Here is a 25804-nt window from a genome sequence, read left to right as displayed (position 1 = left end):
TTTTTTTGCCAGTTAACTTCTTATTGCTCAAGGTAGTAATATACCAATTGAGCCACAGCACCACTTCTGGCTTTTTCTGTTTATGTGGTACTGAGGAATTGGACCCAGGGTTTCATGCATGCTAAGCAAGCACTCTACCACTAGGCCACATTCCCAGGCCCCTTTTACAATCTTTTTTTTCTGGGGGTCGGTCATGGGGCTTGAACTCTGGGCCTAGGCACTGTCCCTCAGCTCTTCAGTTCAAGGCGAGCACTCTACTACTTGTGCCACAGTGCCACATCTGATTTTCTGGTGGTTAACTGGAGATAAGAGTCTCATGGGCTTTCCTTGTCTGGGCTGGCTTTGAACAGTGATCCTCAGATCTCAGCCTCCTGAGTAACTAGGATTACAGGCATGAACCACTGGCACCTGGCTCCTTTTACAATCTTAACATTTAAGGGTAATAGACTTATTAATGATGTTTTAGAGTTAAAAGTTGAAATATTATTCAACTTGCAATTGAAAGTTAAAGTTGATATTATTTCAAGTTAACACATCTTTCCCCCTGTGCGTGATTGGAGGGTGCACTATACAGACAACTATTGTGTTCTGAGATTCAAAAGAGTAAGAGGAAGGACTGCACTGGGTATTTTGAAAGACAATCAATCCACAACAAAGTGGAAAAAAGTCATCCACCAAAAAAAAAAAAAAAAAACCCTAACCAAATGAACTTTGATCACTACTAGACAGGGGGTTTAAACCACTGAAGTGAGTCATGTGATAGCAAGTGAACTGCAAAACAGCTGCAGTAAGTTTCCAAGACTGAGTCACATCAGATTATAAAGCTACTATTTGTACATTTGAGTTTATATACTCAATCTTCATAAAACAGAGCTATGGCTTCTAAAGCTATTTCTGTAAGTGATATACAATAAAATTTTTTAATTATATATCATACATATATCATGGGAAAATACAATCATCATATAGCTCTCCACTTCTAAGTTCTAGAGACTTAAGTTGTTTTCTCCTCCTTCAAGTTTGGAGAGTAATTTTTTTTTTTTATTGGATTCTTTGTAGAATGCCTTTAATAGTTTTCTCATTTTTCAAAATTTAAAATAAAAACAAGTGGGAAATGATATGCTACAGCTTTCTCAATGACCAGTTTCTTTCTAAAAATTGTATCATAACATGACAAAGATTAAAACTAGCAACAAGCACACAAACCAAAAGATTTCTAGAGAATGAGAACAGGAAACCAATAAAAGTGATCATCTGAAGGTCACGACTTCTTGATCAAAATTCCAAACTATAGTATTTAATAGTGTAAAGTATTAGAACGTTTTATGGAAATATTACTTAAGTAGCTTAAAGTTAAAGATAAAATGCAACAGTTAAAACTCATATAGAAGCAGTGAAAGAGTATGTACAGTATCTACCATGTATAAATGAAAAGGATAGAAAAAAAAGTTTGGAATGAAAAACACATTCTATACATTTGATAGCCCAGCAGGAGTGGGGGTCTTTTACAGAGACTTCTAAATCTATCATGATATTAAGATCTGTCCAACATTCCAGGCAAATAAAATAAAACTGCCACTCAGTGACTTTCTCCTGGCAGCTGAGACATCTTGATAAAACCATTAACATTATTTAAACAGTAGTCTAATGTCAATGGTGATGAGGCTAGGAATCTATGAGGTTCTATGTAAATTTCTGACCAATGACAGGAAATAAATCACTTCACATCTGTTTCAGTCTGAACTTGTAAAGCTACATCAAAGAACCATGTATATTTCATTTGATTTAACCTTTAGCTAGAGCATTTAAAAAAACCTCAAACCGTTAGCAAAAGGCTCTCATAAGAATGAAGTACTTCTATCAGGATTAAATTCTGTGAAGAGAACTTGATAGTCTCTAAAGCTGTTCAGTCAACTACATTTCTATTCACAAGTAATATACTATATGTTAGAAAGGCACAGTTAAATAATAACAAGGCTCCTGCCGATGGTGAGTTAAGTATGGAGGGAGAGACAAACAACTAAACAGCATTTCTAAGATGGCTCTTTTTTTTTTTTAAAGCTCATAAGATGAACCAGCTAGAAATTAGACTTTCTTTTTCCCTTGCAGTACTCAGAATTTTAAACTCAGGGCCTTGCATTTGATAGGCAGGTATTCTATGAAGTGAGCTATTCCACCAACCCCTTTTTGTGTTGGTTATGTTCAAGATAGGGTCTTGCTTTATGTTCAGGATGGCCTAGACTGTGAACCGATTTATGCTTCACTGGGATAACAGATGTGTATTACCACAGCCCAGCCACTGGTTGAGATGGAATTCTGAAAAAAATATTCTTCTGCTTAAACTGGCCTCAAACTGTGATTTCCCCCAATCTCGGCCCCCAAGTCACTAGAATTACAGGCTTGAACCACTGCACCCAGCTTGGAAGGGAGACTTCTTTTTTCTTTTTGTTCCGGTCTGAACTCTGGGCCTGGGTGCTGTCCCTCAGCTCTTCAGCTCAAGGCTGGCGCTCTACCACTTGAGCCACAGCACCACTTCCGGCTTTTTTCTTTTTGCTTATGTGGTACTGAGGAATCGAACCCAGGGCCTCATGCATGCAAGGCAAGCGCTCTACCACTGAGCCACCTTCCCAGCCCTGTTGAAATTCTTTTTATTTTTTGGACCTCCTTTTTTATTTATTTTTTAGTATATTTTTTATTGTAAAATACTGTAAAAATACTGTACAGGGGGTTACAGTTACATGAGTAAGGTAATGAATACATTTCCTATCGAGTATTGTTACCTCCTTTGTTTTTCCCCTACCATGCCTTTCCTCCTCACGTTCCCAACTCCTCCCTCCCCTATTTTAAAATATATTTTTATTTTTATTATAAAGGTAATGTATAGAAGGGTTACAGTGACATAAGTCAAGTTCCACTTTACCCATTCATTATTGGATTATTTTTTGGTATTTGAATTTAAAAGTTTAAAAATACATTCTAGGGCTCGGAATGTGGCTTAGTGGTAGAGCGCTTGCCTAGCATCCATGAAACCCTGGGTTCGATTCCTTAGGACCACATAAACAGAAAAGGATGGAAGTGGTGCTTTGGCTCAAGTGGTAGAGTGCTAGCCTTGAGCAAAAGAAGCTCAGGGACAGTGCCCAGGCCCTAAGGCCAAGCCCCAATACTGGCAAAAAAAAAAAAAAAAAAATCTAGGAATAAGTCTCATACAGAACTTCTGTGTGTGTGTGTGTGTGTGTGTGTGTGTGTGTGTGTGTGTGTGTCTGTGTCTGTGTCTGTGTGTGTGTGTGTCTGTGTCTGTGTGTCTGTGTGCTGGGTTTGAACTTAGAGCCTGGACACTACCTTTTAACTTTTTTTGCTCAAGACTAGCACTCTACCACTTCTATTTCTGGCTCTTTGGTGGTTAATTAGGGATAAGAGTCTCAAGGACTTTCCTAAATTGGTTTTGAAGACAATCCCCAAATCTTAGCCTCCTGAGTTGCTAGGATTACAGGTGTGAGCCACTGACATCAATATATTTTTTAAAGTAAATCCCATTTCCTTTTCCTATCAAAATAAAAGCTTAATGATAGAAAGCCAAATGATCTAAGGCTTAAAAAAATTTAGTAAAATAAAAGGTGGCTCAGTGGTAGAGTGCTTGCCTTGCATGCATGAGGCCCTGGGTTCGATTCCTCTGCACCATATAAGCAGAAAAATCTGGAAGTGGCAATGTGGCTCAAGTGGTAGAGTGCTAGCCTTGAGCTGAAGAGCTTAGGGACAGTGCCCAGGTCCAGAGTTCAGATCCCATGACTGACCCCCCCCCCAAAAAAAAAAAAAATCTACTGAAGGTATTTAAAAATTAGAAGTCCTGTGTCTGCTGAGAGAAGCATATCAAATGAAGGACAAAAAACAAAAACAAAAAACAAAATAGCCAGGTACCAGTGACTCATACCTATAACCCTAGTTACTCAGGAGGCTGAGATCTGAAGATCACAGTTTGAAGCCAGCCTGGGCTGGCTCTTATCTCCAATTAACCACCAAAAAAGCCAGAAGTGGAGCTGTGGGCTCAAGTGGTAGATTGTTAACCTTGAGCATAAAACTCAGGGATAGCACACAGGCCCTGAGTTTAAGCTCCAGGATTGGCATATACACACACTCACGCAAAAAGACAGTCATTTTGCATGTTTTCAAGAACAATGTTCCCAGATTAAGAATAATTTATATTTAGGAAATATAAAAATAAATTTTAACAAATCAGAAACTGATTACCAACAATAGAGAGCTATCATATCCGTCAACAGAAAATAAATTGTGGTTACCTCCTGCAGCTTCATTTTAAACATAAATTATTTGTGTTTAATGTTTAATGTTTACTGTTTTATTTTAAAGTTTAATGTTTTAGGATACAGTGTTTGATGAATGCACTTGTAGTACTTATTTTTTCTGACTATCTGACTTCTGGCAGAAAAATGATGTTTAAACATGTATGTGTATATAGCCACACTGTTTTGTCGCTGACCACAAACAAGCTTTCAGCCCAAGTTAGCATCCCTCTCTTCCTCATCCTGAGCACTCCCAGGCTGTTCTGTTAAGATTGGGCACATACTAACCACATGACCTCATGAATTCTATCTTATCTTATCACAGGTTCCTCAGACTGACCACAACAACTTAAATCAGACAGGCAGCAAAGCAGCACACACAAAGTCTCTGTAGGACATTTTCAGCTGTCCAGCTTGTGGGAGAGAAAAATCTGATTATTGCACGTCCAACTGTGTGTCTGAGACACAGTTCATGAAAAACACATGATTTACTGTACCAAAGACTCCCAACCATAGATTAAAATATTTAGAGAAAGCAATGTATCTTCTATCAATTCTCCTTTTACTGACAATAAACTCATGGAGCACATTCTCAAATCTTCCCACTCTAAAAAAGTGTTGAAATGTACTCACTACCTTACTTCTGTAACTATAACCCCTCTGTACATCACCTTGACAGTAAAATTTTTTAAAAAAAGAAAAAGTATTGATACTATTATTATTTGACAAACCAGCATTTAAAAACTGAATTACATAAACACATTGGATGGCTTAAAAAAAACATATATCTCCCCTCTGTACATCATCTCCCCAATAACAATAAAATATATTTAAACAAAATAAAAACAAACAAAGCTGGGCACCAGTGGTTCATACCTATAATCCTAGTTATTCAGGAGGCTGAGATCTGAGGATCATGGTTCAAAGCCAGCCCAGGCAGGCAAGTCCTTGAGACTCTTATCTCCAGTTAACCACCAGAAAACCGGAAGTGGTGCTTTGGCTCTAAGTGATAGAGCACTCACCTTGAGCTGAAGAGCTGAGGGATAGCACCCAGGTCCAGAATTCAAGCCACAGAACCAACAAAAATAACTAAACAAATTATTATTAATTTGTTTTTATTAATCCTCACTATTCAGGAGGTTGAAATCTGAGGATCATGGTTTGAAGCCAGACTAGGCAGAAAAGTCTATGAGACTCTTATCTTCAATTAATCACTAAAAAGCCAGAAGTGGAGCTATGGCTCAAGTGGTAGAGCACTAGCCTTGAGCTAAAAAAGCCCAGGCACAGTGCCTAGAACCTGAGTTCAAGCCCAGGTCCAGCATAAACAAACAAACAAACAAACAAATAAATAAATGAAATGGAAAAGGAGTGAAGCAGAAAAGAAGAGACAAAGCCACAATATCAGTTTGCACAGCTACTATAGAGAAGGTAGACTACTTGGGTTCATATGTTGGCCATGTGATATGGAACAAATCATTTTAATGCTTTTTGAGTCAGATTGCTAAAGTTCTTATTCTGTTTCCATTTTTTCTTTTACAGTTCTGAGGACTGACTCTGGGCCTTGCACTTGGAAGGTAGCTGCTACACCTGGAGCTGGTAGAAACTTGATCAGCAAGTATAACACTTGGAATTTGAACCCCATAACTGCCCTGTCACAAAGAGCCTAGTGATAATTGGGTTTTTGTTGTTGTTGTTGTTGTTTTTGGGGGGTAACTGGTTCTGGAGCTTGAACTCAAGGCATGGGCGCTGTTCCTGAACTTGTTTTGCTCTAGGCTAGCATTCCACCATTTGTGCCACATAGCTCACTTTCAGGTTTTTGACAGTTAACTGCAGATAAGAGTCTCACATACTTTCCTGCACAGACTGGCTTCAAACCACGATTCTTCGTCTCCTGAGTAGGTAGGATTACAGGAGTGAGCCATTGGCACCTGGTATAATTAGCTTTTGAGTATATGGAAGAAATTTAAGTGAATACTCAAGCCTTGAAATCTGAGTACTCGCGGAACTACACAAGATTTTACACCTGTAGTTCATTTTAGCATTCTGTATCAGGCAGAATGAAACCTTCAAGTGAATCTCTTAGGGGTACTCTAAATGTTAATAAATATATTTAATATTATGCCATGTTGAAAGTTTACATAAGCAGTATTAGATGTTTACATTTTACTTTCTTCAAGAGGAGGACTTAATACTATGTATTCCCTCATGAAAATGCTGAAAAACACATTAGCTTATACAATTTAAGTTAGTAAACATCTAGTAAAATTCTGAAAATGTCATAAGTCGAATCTCTCAGACTGTAGGTAGTTACAGTTTGAAAGGCATTCATATACTAAGAAATCTGTTAACTGATATCAGGCAAGTATCCTGTTTGGCAATCTCAATAACAGGACATTAAGGGGAAAGTAGCAAGAGTCAAAACATCCCTCTGCCCACAACGGTGAATGAGTACCACAAATCTATCCCAGAGGTAAGAGAAGTAAATTTGAGACTTGGGTAACATCTACCATCTTCAGACTATAATAGAAAATAAGATATTTGATATGAAGATATTAACTGACCATTTTTACATTATGTTTAAGAGGTCTAAGGAAAATAAATCCTCAATATTTTAACAGAAAAATTACTGCTACAAGACAATCTTCTAAGATGCTATTATTAATTATAAATGAGAATTCATAGGCAATGTTTAACATAAAAGAGTCAGTCTTACAATCAGTAATAAAATATGATGTTACAGAGGAAGGAAGGAAGGAAGAAATATGTGAGGCTCAAAATTTATCACTTACCTCATGATTCAGCTCTGCGATCTGATCTTTCAGTTCCCTAATATACTGGTTAGAATCAGACTTGCTAAGCTGTCCTTGGAGCTTTCCTTCTTCTTTCTGTTTTGTGACAATACAACAAACCAAAAAGCTTAGACAATTTTCACAGCATGTACTCAAATAGGATAATCTAAGTGTAAATCCTTCAGTTAAACATTGATTTAACCCACTGCTAAAGTATTTCTGAAATTTATAAATAATGCTTAAATACATATATACATACATACATACAATTTACAAAATACACCTTTGGAGGGAAAATTAAAAATCAATGATTCAAGTCCCCTGATTTAAAAAAAAAATCACTCTCGTATTCAAGGCCATTTATGTAGTTATTCTGTCAAGCAGATGTTTCTCTCTTCAAACCACAAGCCTTCAGTGTATAGTCAATGCTGGGGAGGTGCTCACAGCTATGTTGGGAACCAGCTTTCACAAGAACAGAGAAGAAAAAGTTCTCCAAATCACTCTAATACAGGAGGAAACTGCTGAGTCTACTTGGCTTAATTAGTTCAGGAATCCTAGATGCAGCCTATTAAAATGACTCCTGGGTTGGGAAGGTGGCTCAGTGGTAGAGCGCTTGCCTTGCATGCCTGAGGCCCTGGGTTCGATTCCTCAGCACCACATAAGCAAAAAGAAAAAAGCTGGAAGTGGCGCTGTGGCTCAAGTGGTAGAGTGCTAGCCTTGAGCTGAAGAGCTGAGGGACAGTGCCCAGGCCCAGAATTCAGGCCCCCATGACCGGACCCAAAAAAAAATAAAAAATAAACAAAATAAACAAAAAAAAAAAATCATTCCTAATACTGTTAAGTTCTGAAGAGGATTGGGACCACTTTTCAGGCATATTGATCCTGAAAGGGAGGAGTTACCTTTTTTTTACACTTTTATAACAAATCTGAACTTCCTACATAATGAGTTCATGAGTGAAACCAGATCGTTTTTCAGTATCTCTGGATTATTTATGATTAGGGAATCCTATGCTGATGCTTATTTAGAAGCTCCTCTATTATTATGCAAATGAGTTTGAATACATATTTCTGTCATTTTTCAATCAACATACTATCTGACATACAGTGAGCATCTATGACTTCCCCGAAGAAATTAAACTCTAATGTCTATTAGCAACATCATATGTAAATGATTTAGTAATTCCTACACATCTGGACTGGTCTTAACTAGGTACCATTCATTTCTTTCTATAGAGATGAATTCTGTGTAGTTCTGGTACAGAAAGATATATTTATACTGCACCAGAAATTGCTCTTTTACATATAATCATTACAACAACCCTGTGTGGTAGATACTGTTATTACACCTACTTGATGAGTAAAGAAACTTTAAAAAAAAAAAGTGAATTTGGTTGCATAAGAGAGGAAGACTGTAGATTTATTTTTTACTCTATTTTATAGCATTCTGAGTATAAAAAGAACAATGAAGCAAATAAGAGTAGGTGATTTATGCAAAGGTCCAAGCAAATTTGCTTCTTTGGTTACAACAGAGAAATCTGTCTTTAGTATTTATTTTAGCCTCTGGTGATTTAAAAATACCACAGATAAGGAATTAAAGATGAAATGAGCCAGGTACAAGTGGCTCACACCTGTAATCCTACTCAAAAGGCTGAGATATGGAGGATCATAGTTCAAAGCAACTCAAAAAAGTTAATTGGAGAATGCATCTCCAATTGAACAGCAAAAAGCTGTGGCTCAAGTGGTAGAATGCTAGCTTTGAGCACAAAAATGCTCAGGAACAGCACCCAGGCTGTGAGTTCAAGCCCCACAACTGACTATCTAGATAGATAGATAGATAGATAGATAAACTAAGATGGAATATTATGAATATACAACAATTCACTCCCCCTTTCTTTCCACACTCTGCTAAAAATTTAACTCATCCACATTGTGCTTCATTTACATATATGCAAAAATATACTTAACTTCCAAAGGGTACTTAGTGATTCTGGAATTAAAATCTACCTTTTGAGACACACATACTAGTAATCCTAACACCTGGAAGGCAGGGGCAGGAGGATCACAAATTTGAGGTCAAACTGGGCTACACTGTGAGATTTAGTCTTAACAAATAAAACACCTTCCTTTGAGGGCTGGGGATGTAGCCTCGTAGTAACCTAGAATGCATAAGGCTCTGGGGGTTGATCTCTAGCACCACAAAAACAAAAATATAACAAAAATATGATTTGCCTTTGGTTCTACCAATGAATATAACTCTCTTTACAGTTTATTGGAAACTTAAGTTGAAAAGTAATACAGGTGAAGTCTTTACCAAAATGTGTGGAATCAGAAGTGTTTAAGACCCAAATTTCAACAAGAACTTTATGTTTATTTTGGGTCCGGTTGTGGGGGCCTGAACTCTGGGCCTGGGCGCTGTCCCTCAGCTCTTCAGCTCAAGGCTAGCGCTCTACTACTTGAGCCACAGCGCCACTTTCGGCTTTTTTCATTTTTTGCTTATGTGGTGCTGAGGAATCGAACCCAGGGCCTCATGCATGCAAGGCAAGTGCTCTATCACTGAGCCACCTTCCCAGCCCCGAACTTTATGTTTTATATATTCCTATCTTCATAGGTTAAAAGCTATGCCTCTAGAAGCACGAGCCAGTCCCGCAGATCTGTGTCTTGCTTCAACAGTGCTTGGACGGAACAGACCCGGGGACGACTCCTTTCCACCACCAACTACCTCTCCACTCACCACCTCTGACCCTTATCTTCTTGCCCGTCGCCTGCTTCCAGGACCAACCAATGCCATTTTTTTCTGTGGTTAGCTCTGTATTGACGACCAGCCATGACCTCTCAGATTCGTCAGAATTATTCCACCCAGGTGGAGGCTGCTGTCTACCGCCTGGTCAACTTGCATCTGCGGGCCTCCTACATCTGCCTCTCTCTGGGCTACTATTTCGATCGCGAGGATGTGGCTCTGGAGGGGGTGGGCCATTTCTATTGCGAGATGGCTGAGGAGAAGAATGAGGGCGCCTAGTGCCTCCTGAAGATGGAGAACCAGGATGTGCAGAAACCTTCTCAGGATGAGTGGGGTAAAACCGTGGAAGCCATGGAAGCCGCCTTGGCCCTGGAGAAGAGCCTGAACTAAGCCATTGTGGATCTTCATGCCTTGGGTTCTGCCCGCACAGACCCCCATCTCTGTGACTTCCTAGAAAACCACTTTCTGGATGAAGAGGTGAAGCTCATCAAGAAGATGGGCGACCACTTAACCAACCTTCGCAGGCTGGGGGCGGCCCCTCAGGCCCAGCTGGGCGAGGATCTTTTCTAATGCCTCACTCTCAAACACGACTAGAAAACTCCAGAGTCCAGTAGCCTTTGAGGGGCCATCTCTGCCTCACCAGATATCAGGGTTTCTGCCCGAGCTTCTGCCTCTAGCCATTTGGAAACTTCCTAACTAACCATCCTGGAGCCCTTCCCAAACCTTGGACCAATTGAAAATAAAGCTTTTTGCAGCAAAAAAAAAAAAAAAGCTATGCCTCTAATGTAGGATATTTTGATCATACCTCTGTTTAAATTTAACTTGCCACATCAGGCCAGGTATAGAATCTTTTATTTGTGAAATCATGCTAGTTTCAGTTTCATATTTAGAGCACTGTCATTCATATTTAGAACTGTCCAATCTATAGCATGGTGTCCATAACAAGAAGCTACATTCCACAACTTCCAACAAAAGTTTTGAAAGTCACAATATCTGAGCAACTACTAAACCAGGCAATTGCTGCAAAGCAGATGTGATCATTTTCTGTTTGGTTTAGATTATTAACCAGATCCTACCTACTGTATCCTCTGATGTAACCTAATAGGAGATATAGGACACAGGTAACAACCACGAAATATTCTGTAAAATGCTACAGAGCAACTATAACTCAGCCTACTCTAAAATTATATTCTGGAGATAAGGGAAAGAGCTCATTAATTGGCATGTGCAATGTATGTATATGTATATATGTATGTGTGTATATGTATATTTATATGTATATGTGTATGCATGTACATATATAATATAAAATGAAGTCCTAATCAGTATCATTTAGTTACAAACCGAACTTGTCTAATCCAAAAAGATCCGAAGTCTACAACTTTGAGAGTTCTAACACGATGCCACACATGGAAAATTCTACCACTGACCTTGTTACCTTGTATAAGGGACACTCAACTTGTATCTGAGCTGAAAAGCTCATCTGTTAGCCATGTAACATGAGAATGGCCTCTGACATAGGAATGACCCAGGCAGAGCATATCCAATCATGGTTAATGGCAACCTAAGCTTGAATCGAACATTCTTTAAGCACATTCTACTTCTTGGCTTTTCAGTTATGAGGCACTAATCCTATTTATTTAAGCCAGTTCAAACTGGATTTTCTGTTATCTAATAAAAAGTATACAACCCAAATATTATAAAAATATGGCTAAGTACGTGAATGTGTAATATAAACTTTGTAACCTAGTAAGTACTTGAAAACACTGATTCTTGAACATGGTTGTAGAGTGGTAACACTGGGAAAAAAATATATAGATTAAAAAACTCATTCCTGACCTAGTGAGTTAATTTTAATTATATTTGAATAGGACTTAAAAATCACTACACTTTGAATCAACACCAGGAGTAACCTAATATAGCCAGTGTATAAAAAACTATGTTGGAAATGCACTAGTTTCAGCTACCTTTGTGGAATGATAATTTTAAAACAATAATTCAAAATTCTATGTATCATTAACATACATAAGATATCCCAACTATTAAATTCCTGATAATCATGTTTCCTAAGTACCTCAAATATTATCCCAGTTTAATTTCACTAAAGCCTTTCGTATATTTGACATATAACATAATTATTTCAAATTACCACCACTGTGGTAAATGTGGCAATAACCAAGATTCATAAACTTATTCACCAAGAGTCTCCACATTGCCAGAGTGAATATATTTGAAAACAAAAATAGAGGAAAACTGTCAAGAGCCCTTAATTTAATTTCTTTCAATTCTGCTATCAGTTTCACTTCATATTATTTCCATGTTAGTTTCAGCTGGTCAGTTCCCTGTCTATAGAGGTTGCTTTAATTTTGAACTCTCATCCCTTTCTCAGTTAACCCAGCTCTCAAGCAGAAATTATTCTTTTCAAGTTTGGTAATCTGTGATGAGGAACTAAATAAAATGTTTAGGATCTGAGAAAATTCCACGTGACCGCTATGATTAAGAACTGAGAATTGTTCTACAGAACGAAGAAAAAGCTTTGGCTCTTTAGGAAAATCCTTCTTTAAACACCAAAAGTCATCAATATCTGTTAAGACCTATGACAACAAATGCAAAATAGTCTAATTCTGTAACAAATTTATTTAGGTAATAGATTCATAAAGTGAAGTGAAACAAAAGTTATGTTTTCTAGAACAACATGCTAATATATAGAGAGGGATACCTTGCTAAGAGCAATGGTTAAGGTGTTCAAGTACCCAGGCTGCTTCTTTCTTTGTTTTTCTTTTTCTTTTTTTTTTGGTCTTGGGGCTTGAACTTTGGGTTTGAGCACTGTCCCTCAGCTCTTCAGCTCAAGGAGAGCACTCTACCACTTGAGCCACAATGCCACTTCCGGTTTTCTAGTACTTTATTGGAGATAAGAGTCTCATGGACTTTCCTGCCCAGGCTGGCTTTGAACCGAGATCCTCAGATCTCGGCCTCCTGAGTAGCTAGGATTACAGGCATGAGCCACTGACGTCAGGCTGTTTCTTTTCTTTTCTTTTTTTTTTTTTTAAGAAGTTTATTTATTTATTTATTTTTGACAGTCCGGGGACCTGAACTCTGGGCCTGGGCGCTGTCCCTCAGCTCTTCAACTCAAGGCTAGCGCTCTTTGTTTTGTTTTGTTTTGCTTATGTGGTGTTGAGGAATTGAACCCAGGGCTTCATGCATGAGAGGCAAGCACTCTACCACTGAGCCAACTTCTCAGCCCCTGGCTGTTTCTTTCTTAAGACATGCACATGAACGTATTTTATGACCCCAATCTTAAGGAGCCATAATCAGAAGAAGTTGAGGAAGAGACAAAATGTGCCCAGGATATGTCACACCACATATTCTGTTCCACTGTTCCATTTGATGGAAAACTCAACCTGTGGTCCACAGGAAAACAGAAAATGGGTATGAGTATGTATTTGTATAGTACATATGAGGTCAGCAAAGAAAGTAAGCTTTTTTGGTGGGGAGAGGGGTCCTGGGGCATGAACTCTGGGCCTGGGTGAAGTCTCTGAGCTCTTCAGCTCAAGGCTAGTGTTCTACCACTTTGAGCCACAGTGCCACCTCTGGTTTTCTGGTGGTTAACTGAAGTCATGGACTTTCCTGCCTGGGTTGACTTTGAACAGTGATCTTCAGATCTCAGCCTCCTGAAAAGCTAGGATTATAGGCCACTGGTGCCTGGCAAAGTAGACATTTTCTCAAGAGGTATCTTCACCTAGCACGCCATTTAAAAAGTTCAAGTATGAGCTAGGTGCCAGTGGCTCACACCTGTAATCTCAGGAGGCTGAGATCGAGGATAATGATTCAAAGCCAGCCTGGGCAGGAAAGGCTGTGAGACTCCTATCTCCAACAAACCACCAGAAAACCAGATGTGGTGTGGCAGCTCAAGTGGTAGAGCTCTCACCTTGGGCTAAAGAGCTGAGGGACAGTGCCCAGGCCCAAAGTTCAAGCCCCTTGAACAACCAAAAAAAAAAAAAGTCCAAGTATGACAAGGGTGGTTCATGCCTATAATCCTAGCTACTCAGGAGGCTGATATCTAAAGAGTACATACAGTTCAAAGCCAGTTAGGGCAGGAATGTCCATGAGACTCTTATCTCCAATTAAGAAGTGAGAAGTGGTAGAGCACTAGCTGTGAGTGAAAAAGAGTGAGCAAGAGAGTGGAGGCCTTGAGTTCAAGCCCTAGTACAAGCACCAAAAAAGTGAAAAGAGAGGAACACACAAGAACACACACACACACACACACACACACACACACACACACACACACACACACACACACACACACACACACACACACACACACACACACACACACACACACACACACACAGAGTTTTCTCTATAAGTTCTAAACAGCATGGTTTTACTTATTAGTGCAGCAAAACCCAAACAAATATGACATAAAATTGCTTTAAACAAGTGCTTGCCAGAAATGACTTATAGTGTATATATTACTGAAAAATACTTTTACCGAGGTAAAAGATATACAAGGAACCTCAGACTTGTTGAAATGCCCAGATTTGTCGGGCTTATTTTTTAAGGACATGCCTAAAAGGGTATTCTTTTTCTTTCTTTTTTTGCCAGTCCTGGGGCTTGAACTCAGGGCCTGGCTATTGTCCCTGGACCTCTTTGTGCTCAAGGATAACACTCTACCACTTGAGCCATGCCACAGAGTAAAAGGCCATTCTTGTTTATCTTTTCAGGGCTGGTTATAACTTACCTTGTCTTGCTACAGGAAGGACACTTCCTTAGACAGGAAGATAGCTGATTTTAAAAATTGTGTTTCAAGCAACAGGTTTTTGGTTTTTTTTTAATATGCTACATAATCAAGCTTTCGCTGTGAGAATTATATTTAGATGCAACAGCAGAGGCAGCAGAAGGCCCTTGACCAGAAGATAGATACAACAGAATCTAATATTTTATTTGCATCTAATTAAATTTCCCTACCTTTTTAGTTTTCAATTTTTTAAAAACTCAGCTTTTGGGATCAAGGTTAGCACTCTACCAGTTTGAGTCACAGCATCATTTCTGGCTTTTTGGTAGTTAATTGGAGATAAGAGTCTCATAGACTTTCTTAAACCAGGCTGGCTTCAAATCACGATCCTCAGATATCCTCAGATCTCAGCTTCCTGGGTAACTAGGATTATAAGTGTGAGCCACTAGCACTCAGCTTAATTTTCCAATATTTAAATATATAAAAGAGCTGACTCCTATATGTTTCTTCAGCTATATTTACCAGTTAATATTTTGCTACACTCAAGTGGTAGAGCGCTAGCCTTGAGCTGAAGAGCTGAGGGATAGTGCCCAGGCCCAGAGTTCACGACCGGACCCCCCCAAAAAAACAAAAAAAAAAATATTTTGCCACATTAGCATTCTTTCTCTCTAAAGGTATGTATTTGCATACATATCAACTTTTTGATCAAAAAGTTTGAACATCTGAACACAAACTGCTGACATTCTTACATGGCATGAATCACATAAGAAAAAAGGACTACATAACTAACCAAATGCCATTATATCTAAAAGAACAGTAATGACACCATTATCACTGAGTATAGTTCCTATTTAAATTTCTCCAAAAGAACTCAAAATCTTTCATTATTGTATAGAACTAACTAAGGTTTATGTTTACATCTGGCTACTACTCTACCTCTTTAGTCCCCCCCCCTTTTTTTGGGGGGGTCTGGTCATGGGGGCCTGAACTCTGGGCCTGGGCCCTGTCCCTCAGCTCCAGCTCAAGGCTAGCACTCTACCACTTGAGCCACAGCACCACTTCCGTCTTTTTTCTTTTTGCTTATGTGGTGCTCAGGAATCGAACCCAGGACCTCTGGCATGCAAGGCAAGCGCTCTACCACTGAGCCACCTTCCCAGCCCTCTTTAGTCCCTTTTCATCCACAATAGTACCTCTGCACTGTTATTTTCATAATATTGGTAACTTATTTTGGGGGTGGTACCAGAGTTTGAACTCTGGACTTTGTGCAAGCACTCTACCACTTAAGCCATGCCTCTAACTTCTTTTGCTTTTTAGTTACTTCTTCAGATAGGGTCTTGAGCTTTTTAAGTGGGCGAGCCTAGAACAGCAATTACTATACCTATATCTCCCTCAACACCGTGTGCCATAAGGCAGGACTTGAGATGAAGGTCTTACTAACTTTTCGGCAGGCAGGCCTTTAACTGCTGTCCTGATCTCTACCTCCTGAGTAGTTGGGATTACAGGTGTGAGCCTGGTATATACCACCATTAAACTTTTTTTTTTTTTTTTGGTTGGTCATGGGGCTTGAACTCTGGGCCCAGGTGCTGTTCCTCAGCTCTTTAGCTCAAGACTAGTGCTCTACCCCTTGAGCTACAGTGCCACTTCTGGTTTTCTGGTGGTTAATTGGAGATAAAAGTCTCATGGTCTTTCCTGCCTGGGCTGGCTTTGAACCGTGATCCTCAGATCTCAGTCTCCTGAATGGCTAGGATTACAGGTGTGAGCCACTGGCACCCAGCCATTAACTTTTTTGAAGAGATCAAATCCATATGTTGTGTATTATCCAAGCTAAAAAAAAAATTCCCAACAAAACAAAGCGCTGTTTCAATCTTTTTCAAATCAAAGAAGCAACAAAGTAAAACAAATGTAATTTAAAGTTAATTCATTTACATTACATTTATACAAAAGGTTGGTGGAGGCCAAGGCTGGGTGTTATAAGCCTGTAATCCTAGCACTCAGGAGGGTGAGGCATGAGGATCCTAAATTTGGTGCCAGTGTAGTCTAAACAGCCAGATCCTGACTCAAGAATACAAAACAAACAAAGGTTAGATGGATCAAGGGAGAAAGTAAAGTCATGAACAAAGAAACTTTTTATTTACTGAACTGCTGCCCCGCCATGCATGGTTGAAAAGGAAAGGTGGGGGGGGGGGGGGGGGGGGGGCGGGGGGGAGAAACTTTTTGAGACAGGCTGGTCTCAAACTGGAGAGTCTCCTCCTCAGAGCATGTTTATCACATCTGGCAGAAAATTACCTAGTAAGGGGCTGGGACGTTGGCTCAGTGGTAGAGCGCTTGCCTTGCATGCCTGAGGCCCTGGGTTCGATTCCTCAGCACCACATAAGCAAAAAGAAAAAAACCCGGAAGTGGTGCTGTGGCTCAAGTGGTATAGAGTGCTAGCCTTGAGCTGAAGAGCTGAGGGACAGCGCCCAGGCCCAGAGTTCAGGCCCATGACCGGACAAAAAATTAAAAAAAAAGAAAATTACCTAGTAAGTCAGACACATAAACCTTACAGGATAGCACTAGACAGCAACATTTTATCCTGTCAAATATGTATTTTTAGTGCTTATAACACTATTTTTGGTAAAAGATAAATACTAGAAATCACAAGGTTTTGTTTCTTGTAAGAGATACCTCTGAGCCAGGCACTGGTGACTAATGCCTATAATCTTAGTTACTCAGGAGGCTGAGATCTGAGGATCACAGTTTGAAGCCAGCCAGTGCTGAAAAGCCTCCAGAAACTTTCATCTTGAATTAACCACCAAAAAAATGGAAGTGGTACTGTGGTTCAAAATGGTAGAGCACTAGCCTTGAACAAAAGCACTCAGGGACAGTGCCCAGGCCAAGTTCAAGTCTCATGACTGACAAAGAAAAACAAGAAAGATGCTACCTATGACCTATGTTTATTTTATTTGTCAGTTATGAGGCTTGAACTCTGGGCCTAGGTGCTATCCTTCAGCACTTTAGCTCAAGATGAATACTCTACCATTTGATTCACAGTGCCACTTCCAGTTTTCTGAGTGGCTTATTGGAGATAAGAGTCTCATAGACTTTCCTGCCCAGCCTAGGTTTAATTTTTTAATCGTATGAAATCCAAAGAACTGATTCCATGGCTGGAGATGTAGCTCAGCAGCAGTGTGCTTGCTTACCACGCTCTGCTAAATCCCTAAAAACATAAAAACAAAACAAAACCAACACATTCTTTCCATGTTCAGTACATCACTTCAACCATACACAAAAACTCTTCAGTGACCTTTTTATGTATCTTTTTATATTTCCTAAGGAATATTTCTATTTCCCTCCATTGCTAAGGTACTGCAATGCCAGGCTGGTACATAGAATGGAAGAATACTAGCTCTGTTCTAGATTCACTTTGTATACTGTGTTCTTACACCAAGCACACATCAGGTAATACACTGGTAAAAAGCTATTACATTTGATCTGTCCAAAAATGCCGAGAAGTGATTGCCTTGTTATTTTTTAAATTTTCTTTTGGGGGGGTCCAGTCGTGGGGCCTGAACTCTGGGCCTGGGCGCTGTCCCTCAGCTCTTCAGCTCAAGGCTAGCCCTCCACCACTTGAGCCACAGCGCCACTTCCAGCTTTTTTTTTTCTTCTGCTTATGTGGTGCTGAGGAATCAAACCCAGGGCCTCATGCATGCAAGGCAAGCGCTCTACCACTGAGCCACCTTCCCAGCCCATTTTTATCATTGTTCTAACAACAAAAAAAAAATTCTACAGAATAGGTAGATGACCTTTAATTCTGGGAAAAGCATGGGGTTAGTCACACATACATACACACAAATCTTCTAAGAAATAGAGAGCTAGTACCACTCCATTTTATCTTCTAGAAATTTGGTTTGCCTTCTGAAGGGTGGAATTCATGAGATTATCTCACAGGAAGATGTATCACCATTTCTGGTATGTAGGCATGCATGTATGTATGTATATATGTATGAATGTATTATATGCAAGAGAATTAAATTCCAAGTAGGCCAAATGGGAGCTCTTATGAAGTATAAAGCATTTTTTTCTTTTCCCTGTAAGGAATGAATTTTTAAAAGTATTTTTATTATCTGTAAATCGTTAAACAAATGTTGTCCTTCAAAAAAGCAGCTTATGAACACAATGTATCTTGATCAATGTCACCCCCCCTTTTATCCTTCTCCCACACCCCTCCCAGTGGCTCTCTTCTTAGTTTTGTAGGATATGCATTGCATTCTTGACTCAATCTCCTAGCCCCTTCTCTTCACTGATATTGCTCACTTGCTAATGATAAGCACTGTGGCATAGTAGACTATGGTAAGCCCTTTGGGCAGTGCTATGAATCATTTAACAAGATTTTTGAAGAATTAGGTCCAAAAGGCCTTTCTGATGTGAACATTTCATCTTTCTGTCATTCTATTATCAACTCCTGTTATTTCTCTAGACCTTCTTTCAGTTTTATTACAGTATAGACTGATTACTTCCTTACCCTGAGTCTTATTACCATTTCTTTTCTTTTCTTCTTTTTTTCTCTTGTGCTAGTCCTGGGGCTTGAACTCAAGGCCTAAGAGAATCCTAGTCCTGTCCTTGATCTTTTTTTCTTTTCTTCTTTTTTTAACCTATTGGGTTTGAACTCAGGTTTTGGGTGCTTTCCCTGAGCATTTTTGCTCAAGGTTAGTGCTCAACCACTTTGAACCACAGCTCCACCTCTAGTTTTTTTGGTGGTTAACTGGAGATAAGAGTCTCATAGACTGTCCTGCTTGGGTTGGCTGCGAACCATAATTCTCAGAACTCAGCCTCCAGACTAGCTAGGATTTACAGGCATGAGTTACAAAGCACCTAGCTCTCTAAGCTTTTCTGTTCAAAGTTAGCACCTACTGCTTGAGCCACAGCTCTACTTCCAACTTTTTGGTAGTTAAATGGAGAGAAGCATCTCACAGATTTTCCTGTCTGGGCTGTCTTCAAACCATGATTCAGGAGTCAGATTTCAGACTCCTGGGTAGCTAGGATTACAGGTACGAGCCAGTAGTGGCTGGCTTGCTTGCTAGCCTTTTTTTTGAGACTATATATTAAAACTCACTTAATAATATAAGCTGCTCTCAAAATGAGAGAGCATCCCCCAAAATGTGGTACATATATGCAATGGAATTTTACTCATCCATTAGAAAGAGTATGGAGAGACAAATGAAGTGTGTTTTCTCTCATATGTGGAAGCTAGCTCTAAAATATAACTATACATAGTAACAAATATAGGGCTCTATGCATTTACAAATAGACTAAAGTAGGATACACTTAGGGGAAGAATTCAAAGGCATAACTGCCTTTTGTTGTTTGTGGTGCTTTTAGTTATGTTTTTGTTGTTGTCCTTTGGGGGCAAAAGGAGGACACAGAACAAATGCAGACACAGTATTAAATATACACTATATATATATTAAAAAAAACTATTTAACTGATGGGCAGGGACGGGAGGGGAAAGTAGGAGAAAGTAAAGGAAAGGTGACATTGTCTAAGAAGCACTGTGCTGATTGCCTGACTTACAGATTTGTAACCCTTTTGTAAAACTTCTTCATAACAACAATTTCTAAAAATAGAGTTCTTCCTGCGTCAGCTCCTTGAGTAGCTTGGGATTACAAGCATACACTAAACCTGGCTCAGATGTGTATATTTAAAAAGTGTCACATGTATGAGTATTTGCATATATATGTATGTGTGTATACTACATATACAGTATTTAACATTTGTAAATATTCCTAACACACATACTTACATATATTTTAGTACATATAAATACATATATATGTAGAATTATGATATTCATTGTCCAAAATTTCTTTTTTCCCCCATTGAACGTTTTCCTAAAAGATGTGAAATCATAGTGTAACCATTCTCTTAATGTTTGTATATTTTTTAAAATACTGAAATTGGGTTTAATCGCCAGCCCTAAAACAAACAAGCAAACAACCCCTCACTCACACCAAAATAAAATACTGTGTTAAAAATGCTGGATTTAGCAACGATGAGAAGTACAAGTTGTCATGTCGAAAACGAACTTTACAACTTGGGGGAGGGGGAGGGAGGAAAGGAAGGGATGGGAAGGATAAACAAAGGAGGAGGCTACAATGCTTGATAAGAAATGTACTCACTATCTTGCCCATGTAATTGTAACCCCTCTGTACAGTATTTTCACAATAAAAAAAAATAAAAAGTATAAAAAAATGCTGGATTTATATATTTATCTGAAGCAATTACATAAAGAACATAAAAGAAATCTAAAATAGAAAGAAATAATAAAAAGAAATAGAATTTATAAAATTACTAAAGGTTGGATCCAGGCTGTCATCCTAGTATCCTGGAGGTAAGGCAAGAAGGATCTTGAGAACAGCTTGGGCTACACATAGCAAGATATTGTAACTGCCCTCCCCTCCCCCCCGCCAATGTCTTTTTTGCCTTATTTTTAAAATGTGTAACCACTGACTAGTATCATACTGGCCAATTTTTTTTTAGATTAGAAGGACTTATTGGCTGCAAGAAGTACCATGCTTTCTCCCTTTTTATCTAATACATCACCTAGTTTTCAACTGATACTAATTTTTAGGCAGTACTTTAGAATATGAGATAATTACTGGATATATCTTGACATTTTAATCCTGGCAAGTAAAATTAAAAACATCACTTACAAAGAGACTTCACACCCTTAAAGGAAAAAAACAGAAACAATTAGTAATCTCTCTACACTCTTTTCATAGAGATTTCAAAATAAATCTAAGGTTATACATAGGATGTGGGTTTTCTCTGGGAGTAGTATTACAGAAGGTTTGTGGTCTTAGAAGGGTCATGACACAATGCAAGTTGCTTAGTCTCAAACACAAGTGTAAAGCTTATACTTTAAAAGTATTTTATATTATATCCACAGATACAAAAAAATAGCAAACTAAGGCATTAGGATTCACAAAGACTTAGTGAAGTTTTCTCTTTTGCAAAAGTCAAAGCAGTCTATAAACTTCTTTACAAAAGCAACCTTTTTACTATTTTATAGGTTAGATGTCACCTTTCTGTCAGGGCGATATTATGAAACTAGGTAACGGTCACAGAGGCCACCATATCAACTTGCAGCACTGGCATAATTCCGAAGTCCTAATTTGTCATTTTCAATTCACGTATTAAAGCAAAATGTTTTAAGCAAATTGTAACTGCATATTAAATTACTATAGAAGAAACCCTAAGGTCCTGAGTAAATCCATGACAGTTGATATGTAATCAGCTTGATTCATCAGCATAACCATACTGAAACATCAATAGCAACCACTGAACTTGAGTAAGTTATTACTGATTTGTACTCAGCACTAAGAAACATTAATCAGAACAGTAAATGTGGTAAGTGATAGCCTCTCTGTGACTTCAAGGTGACTCATTTGAAGCATCCAAAAACAAATCATACTCATACCATGTACTATTGATAGGTTTTCAAAAAAGTTTCCTGTAATTTAAAGCCATGGGCACAAAGGTATGAGCATTCTTTTTAGTAACCAAAAAAAATGAAAAGTATGTATCAATATATTTAAAAAAATATGTTTGAAAAATATAGAAAAACAAGTTAGATTTCTTCCTATCATTTTTCAGTGCTGATACTGACTTACTAGAAGTGCTATTAGTGCTTCTTACAGGTCCCAAGGTCTAAAATCTAGTAGAAGTTCCTTTAAAATTATATTGGAATTGGAGATGAATTAAGTTTGTAATTAGTATTTAAAATTCTATATAATCCATGGTTTCCTAGAAAATGGGAAATCACACAAACTACTTTTTTTTTTTTTGGGTCCAGTCGTGGGGCCTGAACTCTGGGCCTGGGCGCTGTCCCTCAGCTCTTCAGCTCAAGGATAGCACTCTACCACTTGAGCCACAGCACCACTTCTGGCTTTTTTCTTTTTGCTTATGTGGTACTGAGGAATTGAACCCAGGGCCTCATGCATGCAAGGCAAGCGCTCTACCACTGAGCCACCTTCCCAGCCCCACACAAACTACTTTTATATTTAAATATTTTTAGAAGAATTTTAGATTTGCAGAAAAAAAATGAGAAGGCAGTTTCTATGTACTCCAATGCTGTGTCCCCCAATACATCTGTTAGTTATAATTAAGGAACTAATGCAATAAAACTAAAATCTACAGCTTTATTCAGATTTTCTTTTTGTTGCTATTGTTTTGGTTTGTTTGTTTTTTTTTGGGGGGGGGGGGTCCAGTTGTGGGGCCTGAACTCTGGGCCTGGGCGCTGTCCCTCAGCTCTTCAGCTCAAGGCTAGCACTCTATCACTTGAGCCACAGCGCCACTTCCAGCTTTTTTCTCTTTGCTTCCATGGTGCTGAGGAATCGAACCCAGGGGCTCATGCATGCAAGGCAAGCGCTCTACCACTGAGCCACCTTCCCAGCCCCAGTGTTTTTTTTTTGTTTGTTTGTTTTGTTTTGTTTTAAAAACTATCTCTATTTTTCTATTCCAGGATTCTAGCCAAGGTACTATATTACATTTACTTAGGTTCCTTTTTGCTGGAGACAGTTTCTCAGACTTGGTTTGTTTTTCATATTCTTGATAATTTTGACATGGACTTGTCTTACAGAATGTATAACATCTAATGGGGATGAAATAGAACTTAGAAATAGGTTATTGGAAGGAAAATTACAGGCGTAAAGGGTCACTTAATCAGTTATTTAAGACTTGATTATCTTGTTTAGGTAATGTTTGTCAGGTTTCTCCATCTGCAAAGCTCCTCTCTCTCCCTATACTTTCCATACAGGGACCCTTTGGAGGAAGTCACTATGCACAGTTCATACTGAAAGCAGGGAGACTCACACAGACATGAGTCTAGAAAAAATATTTAAACCATGTCCTGTGGCTCACACCTGTAATCCTAGCTGCTCAGGAGGCTCGGATCTAAGGATTAAGGTTCAAAGTTAGCCCATTCAGGAACGAAAGCCAATGAGACTTAAATTCTTTTGTATATTTATTATCATCTTTTTCATATTTATCCCTCTTTTTAATTTATTCAGTCATTATTTGTATTCATAAGGACTCATGAACATTAATTTTATAATGTGGGTTAAAAATCCTCTGCTTTGCTAGGTACTGGTGGCTCACGCCTATAATCCTAGCCACTCAGGAGGCTAGGAGGCCATTCAAAGCCAGCCTAGGCAGGAAAATTCCGTGAGACTCTTATCTTCAATAAGCCACCAGAAAACTGGAAGTGGTGCTGTGGCTCAAGTGGTAGAGCACTCGCCTTGAGCTGAACAGCTGAGGGACAGCGGCCAGGCCCAGAGTTCAAGCCCTTCAACCAACAAACAACAACAACAACAGCAACAAAAATATTTTGAACAGATTTGACTAGATACTAAGCCAAGTAAAATAGTCAACGTGCCTAACTTCCTTTGCTGAAAATCTGTTTGAAAACTAGACACAATTACAAAATAAATATTTTCTCAGCTTAAAAGGGCTTCAAGGTAAAAGCACTTTAAGAAAAACAATTGTTAACCAATAAGTCAATTGCTCAACAACTAAACTTTCTTATGTGTGTTGAGGGATAATAAAGAACTTTGTTGGCTAAGACTTGGTATAAAATTACTGAGAAACTATTAAATTAGCTCAGGAAACTGGAAAATACAAACTGACTAGAAAGCTTTAAGGTAAACGCAATCATTTACTAATCTCAGTATAATTTCACATATTTTAAAAAATATAATTTTAAAAGTTAATAGTAAAGACTTTATCACTTCCTTTCCATCTTCATCAAAACTTCATGCTGATCTGGGCACACTGATTTAAGCCTAGCTCCCTCACTATATGTCAGAACAGAATTGTGAGTGGGTGTCTTCTAAGCCAAGAATGGTTGGGGTATTGCCCATCTGAGGCATCCCTAGAGGTTATCTGTTGGGCACATTAACAAAAGTGGGTGAATATTACTGGTACCAGGAAAGGAAACAAAGCTTGATTTCAGTAGACCCACACTGTTTTAAATGAAAAACTTTCCATTATTTATGACAAATTAGCACTAATTAGAGGATATGCTTGACACATAGAACTTGTAATATGGCTAGGACAAATCAATAAACTTCTTTTAGGCTCTTCCTGGGGCCAGAACTCAGAGTTTGTTCATATAGCTTTTCTACCATTAAATTAACTGAAGAAAAAGACTTTTATGTTTTGTTCCTAATGCAGGTAAAATGTTTAGAATAGTAACTGGCACATAACCCACGAATCTGTGCAGAACTAAAGCTAGGACTCGATTTAAATGAATAATTTAGTCTGTTCTTCACATGGGGGCCTTTCAAGGAGAAAATGTTAATAGTCAAATTGCTATTTTAGGCAATAAACTGTTAATGCTCTTCAGCTCAAGGTAAGTGCTCTACCATTTGAGCCACAGCACCACTTCCGGTTTTCTGGTGGTTTATTGGAGATAAGAGTCTCACAGAGGGGGGCCGGGGAGGATGGTATGGGAGGGGAAAACAAAAGAGAAGGCTACAATGCTTGATAAGAAATGTACTCATTATCTTGCCCATGTAATTGTAACCCCTCTCTCTGTACAGTATTTTCACAATAAAAAAAAAAAAAGAGAGTCTCACAGATTCAGCCAGCCGAGGCTGGCTTTGAACCGTGATCCTCAGATCTCAGCCTCTTGATTAGCTAGGATTACAGGTATAAGCCACTGGCACCTGACAATAAACATGTTTTTATCATATGGAGTACCTTCATTTTAGAAATATTAAGCTGAATAATGGTCTTTGCTCACAATGAGCTCGTTTCACAATGAACAGAAGAGCTAAACGAACTAAACAACTGCATGATGTAAGATGGTTTGATAAGAGTAAGAGTGTGTATAACAGAGGATATCAGAAGAGCAGAAACATACAAAATCAGCTGGGCTTGCATTTAACCACAACAGGTTAAACAAGCTGACAAGGAAGATCACAGGAAGATCACAACACTGAGTTAAAAGGTAAGAAAAATCCCAAAGACCCTTAACTAAGATGCTATGCTACAGAAATTATGCTGAGGAATGCAGTTAGAAAAGTAGACAACAGTCAAAGGAATAAGGGTCTTGTGAGTAGAGCCAGAAGTTAAACTCTCTCTTGATATGGGAAGCAACAAAGATTTCAGCAATTAACAGTGAACTGGTAGCTAAAGCTAATTAGTAAGCAGAGATATAGGAAGCAGTCAAAATACTATTTAAAAAAGAAAAAACTCCAAAAGCT

General features: G+C 38.6%; 1 protein-coding gene and 1 pseudogene across 3 annotated transcripts in view; one reads left to right on the top strand and one right to left on the bottom strand.

Annotated features, from left to right (window-relative positions):
• Positions 1 to 25804, bottom strand: part of Evi5 (ecotropic viral integration site 5) — a 129280-nt gene that overhangs the window by 7794 nt on the left and 95682 nt on the right. For both annotated transcript variants that reach the window (XM_042681664.1, XM_042681671.1), the window contains one exon: positions 7088 to 7183. In XM_042681664.1, the coding sequence (XP_042537598.1) occupies positions 7088 to 7183 (96 nt within the window). The remainder of the gene's footprint in view (positions 1 to 7087; positions 7184 to 25804) is intronic.
• Positions 9744 to 10417, top strand: LOC122109360 (annotated as a pseudogene). Its single transcript, XR_006147700.1, has one exon. The product of XR_006147700.1 is annotated as a ferritin light chain-like (transcript).

This window comes from Dipodomys spectabilis, unplaced genomic scaffold (assembly GCF_019054845.1).
Source record: "Dipodomys spectabilis isolate Male_0828 unplaced genomic scaffold, ASM1905484v1 ptg000002l, whole genome shotgun sequence".
Taxonomy (NCBI): Eukaryota; Metazoa; Chordata; class Mammalia; order Rodentia; family Heteromyidae; genus Dipodomys; species Dipodomys spectabilis.
The sequence above is the reverse complement of the archived record's forward strand: the minus strand, read 5'-3'. Positions and strand labels throughout refer to the sequence as shown.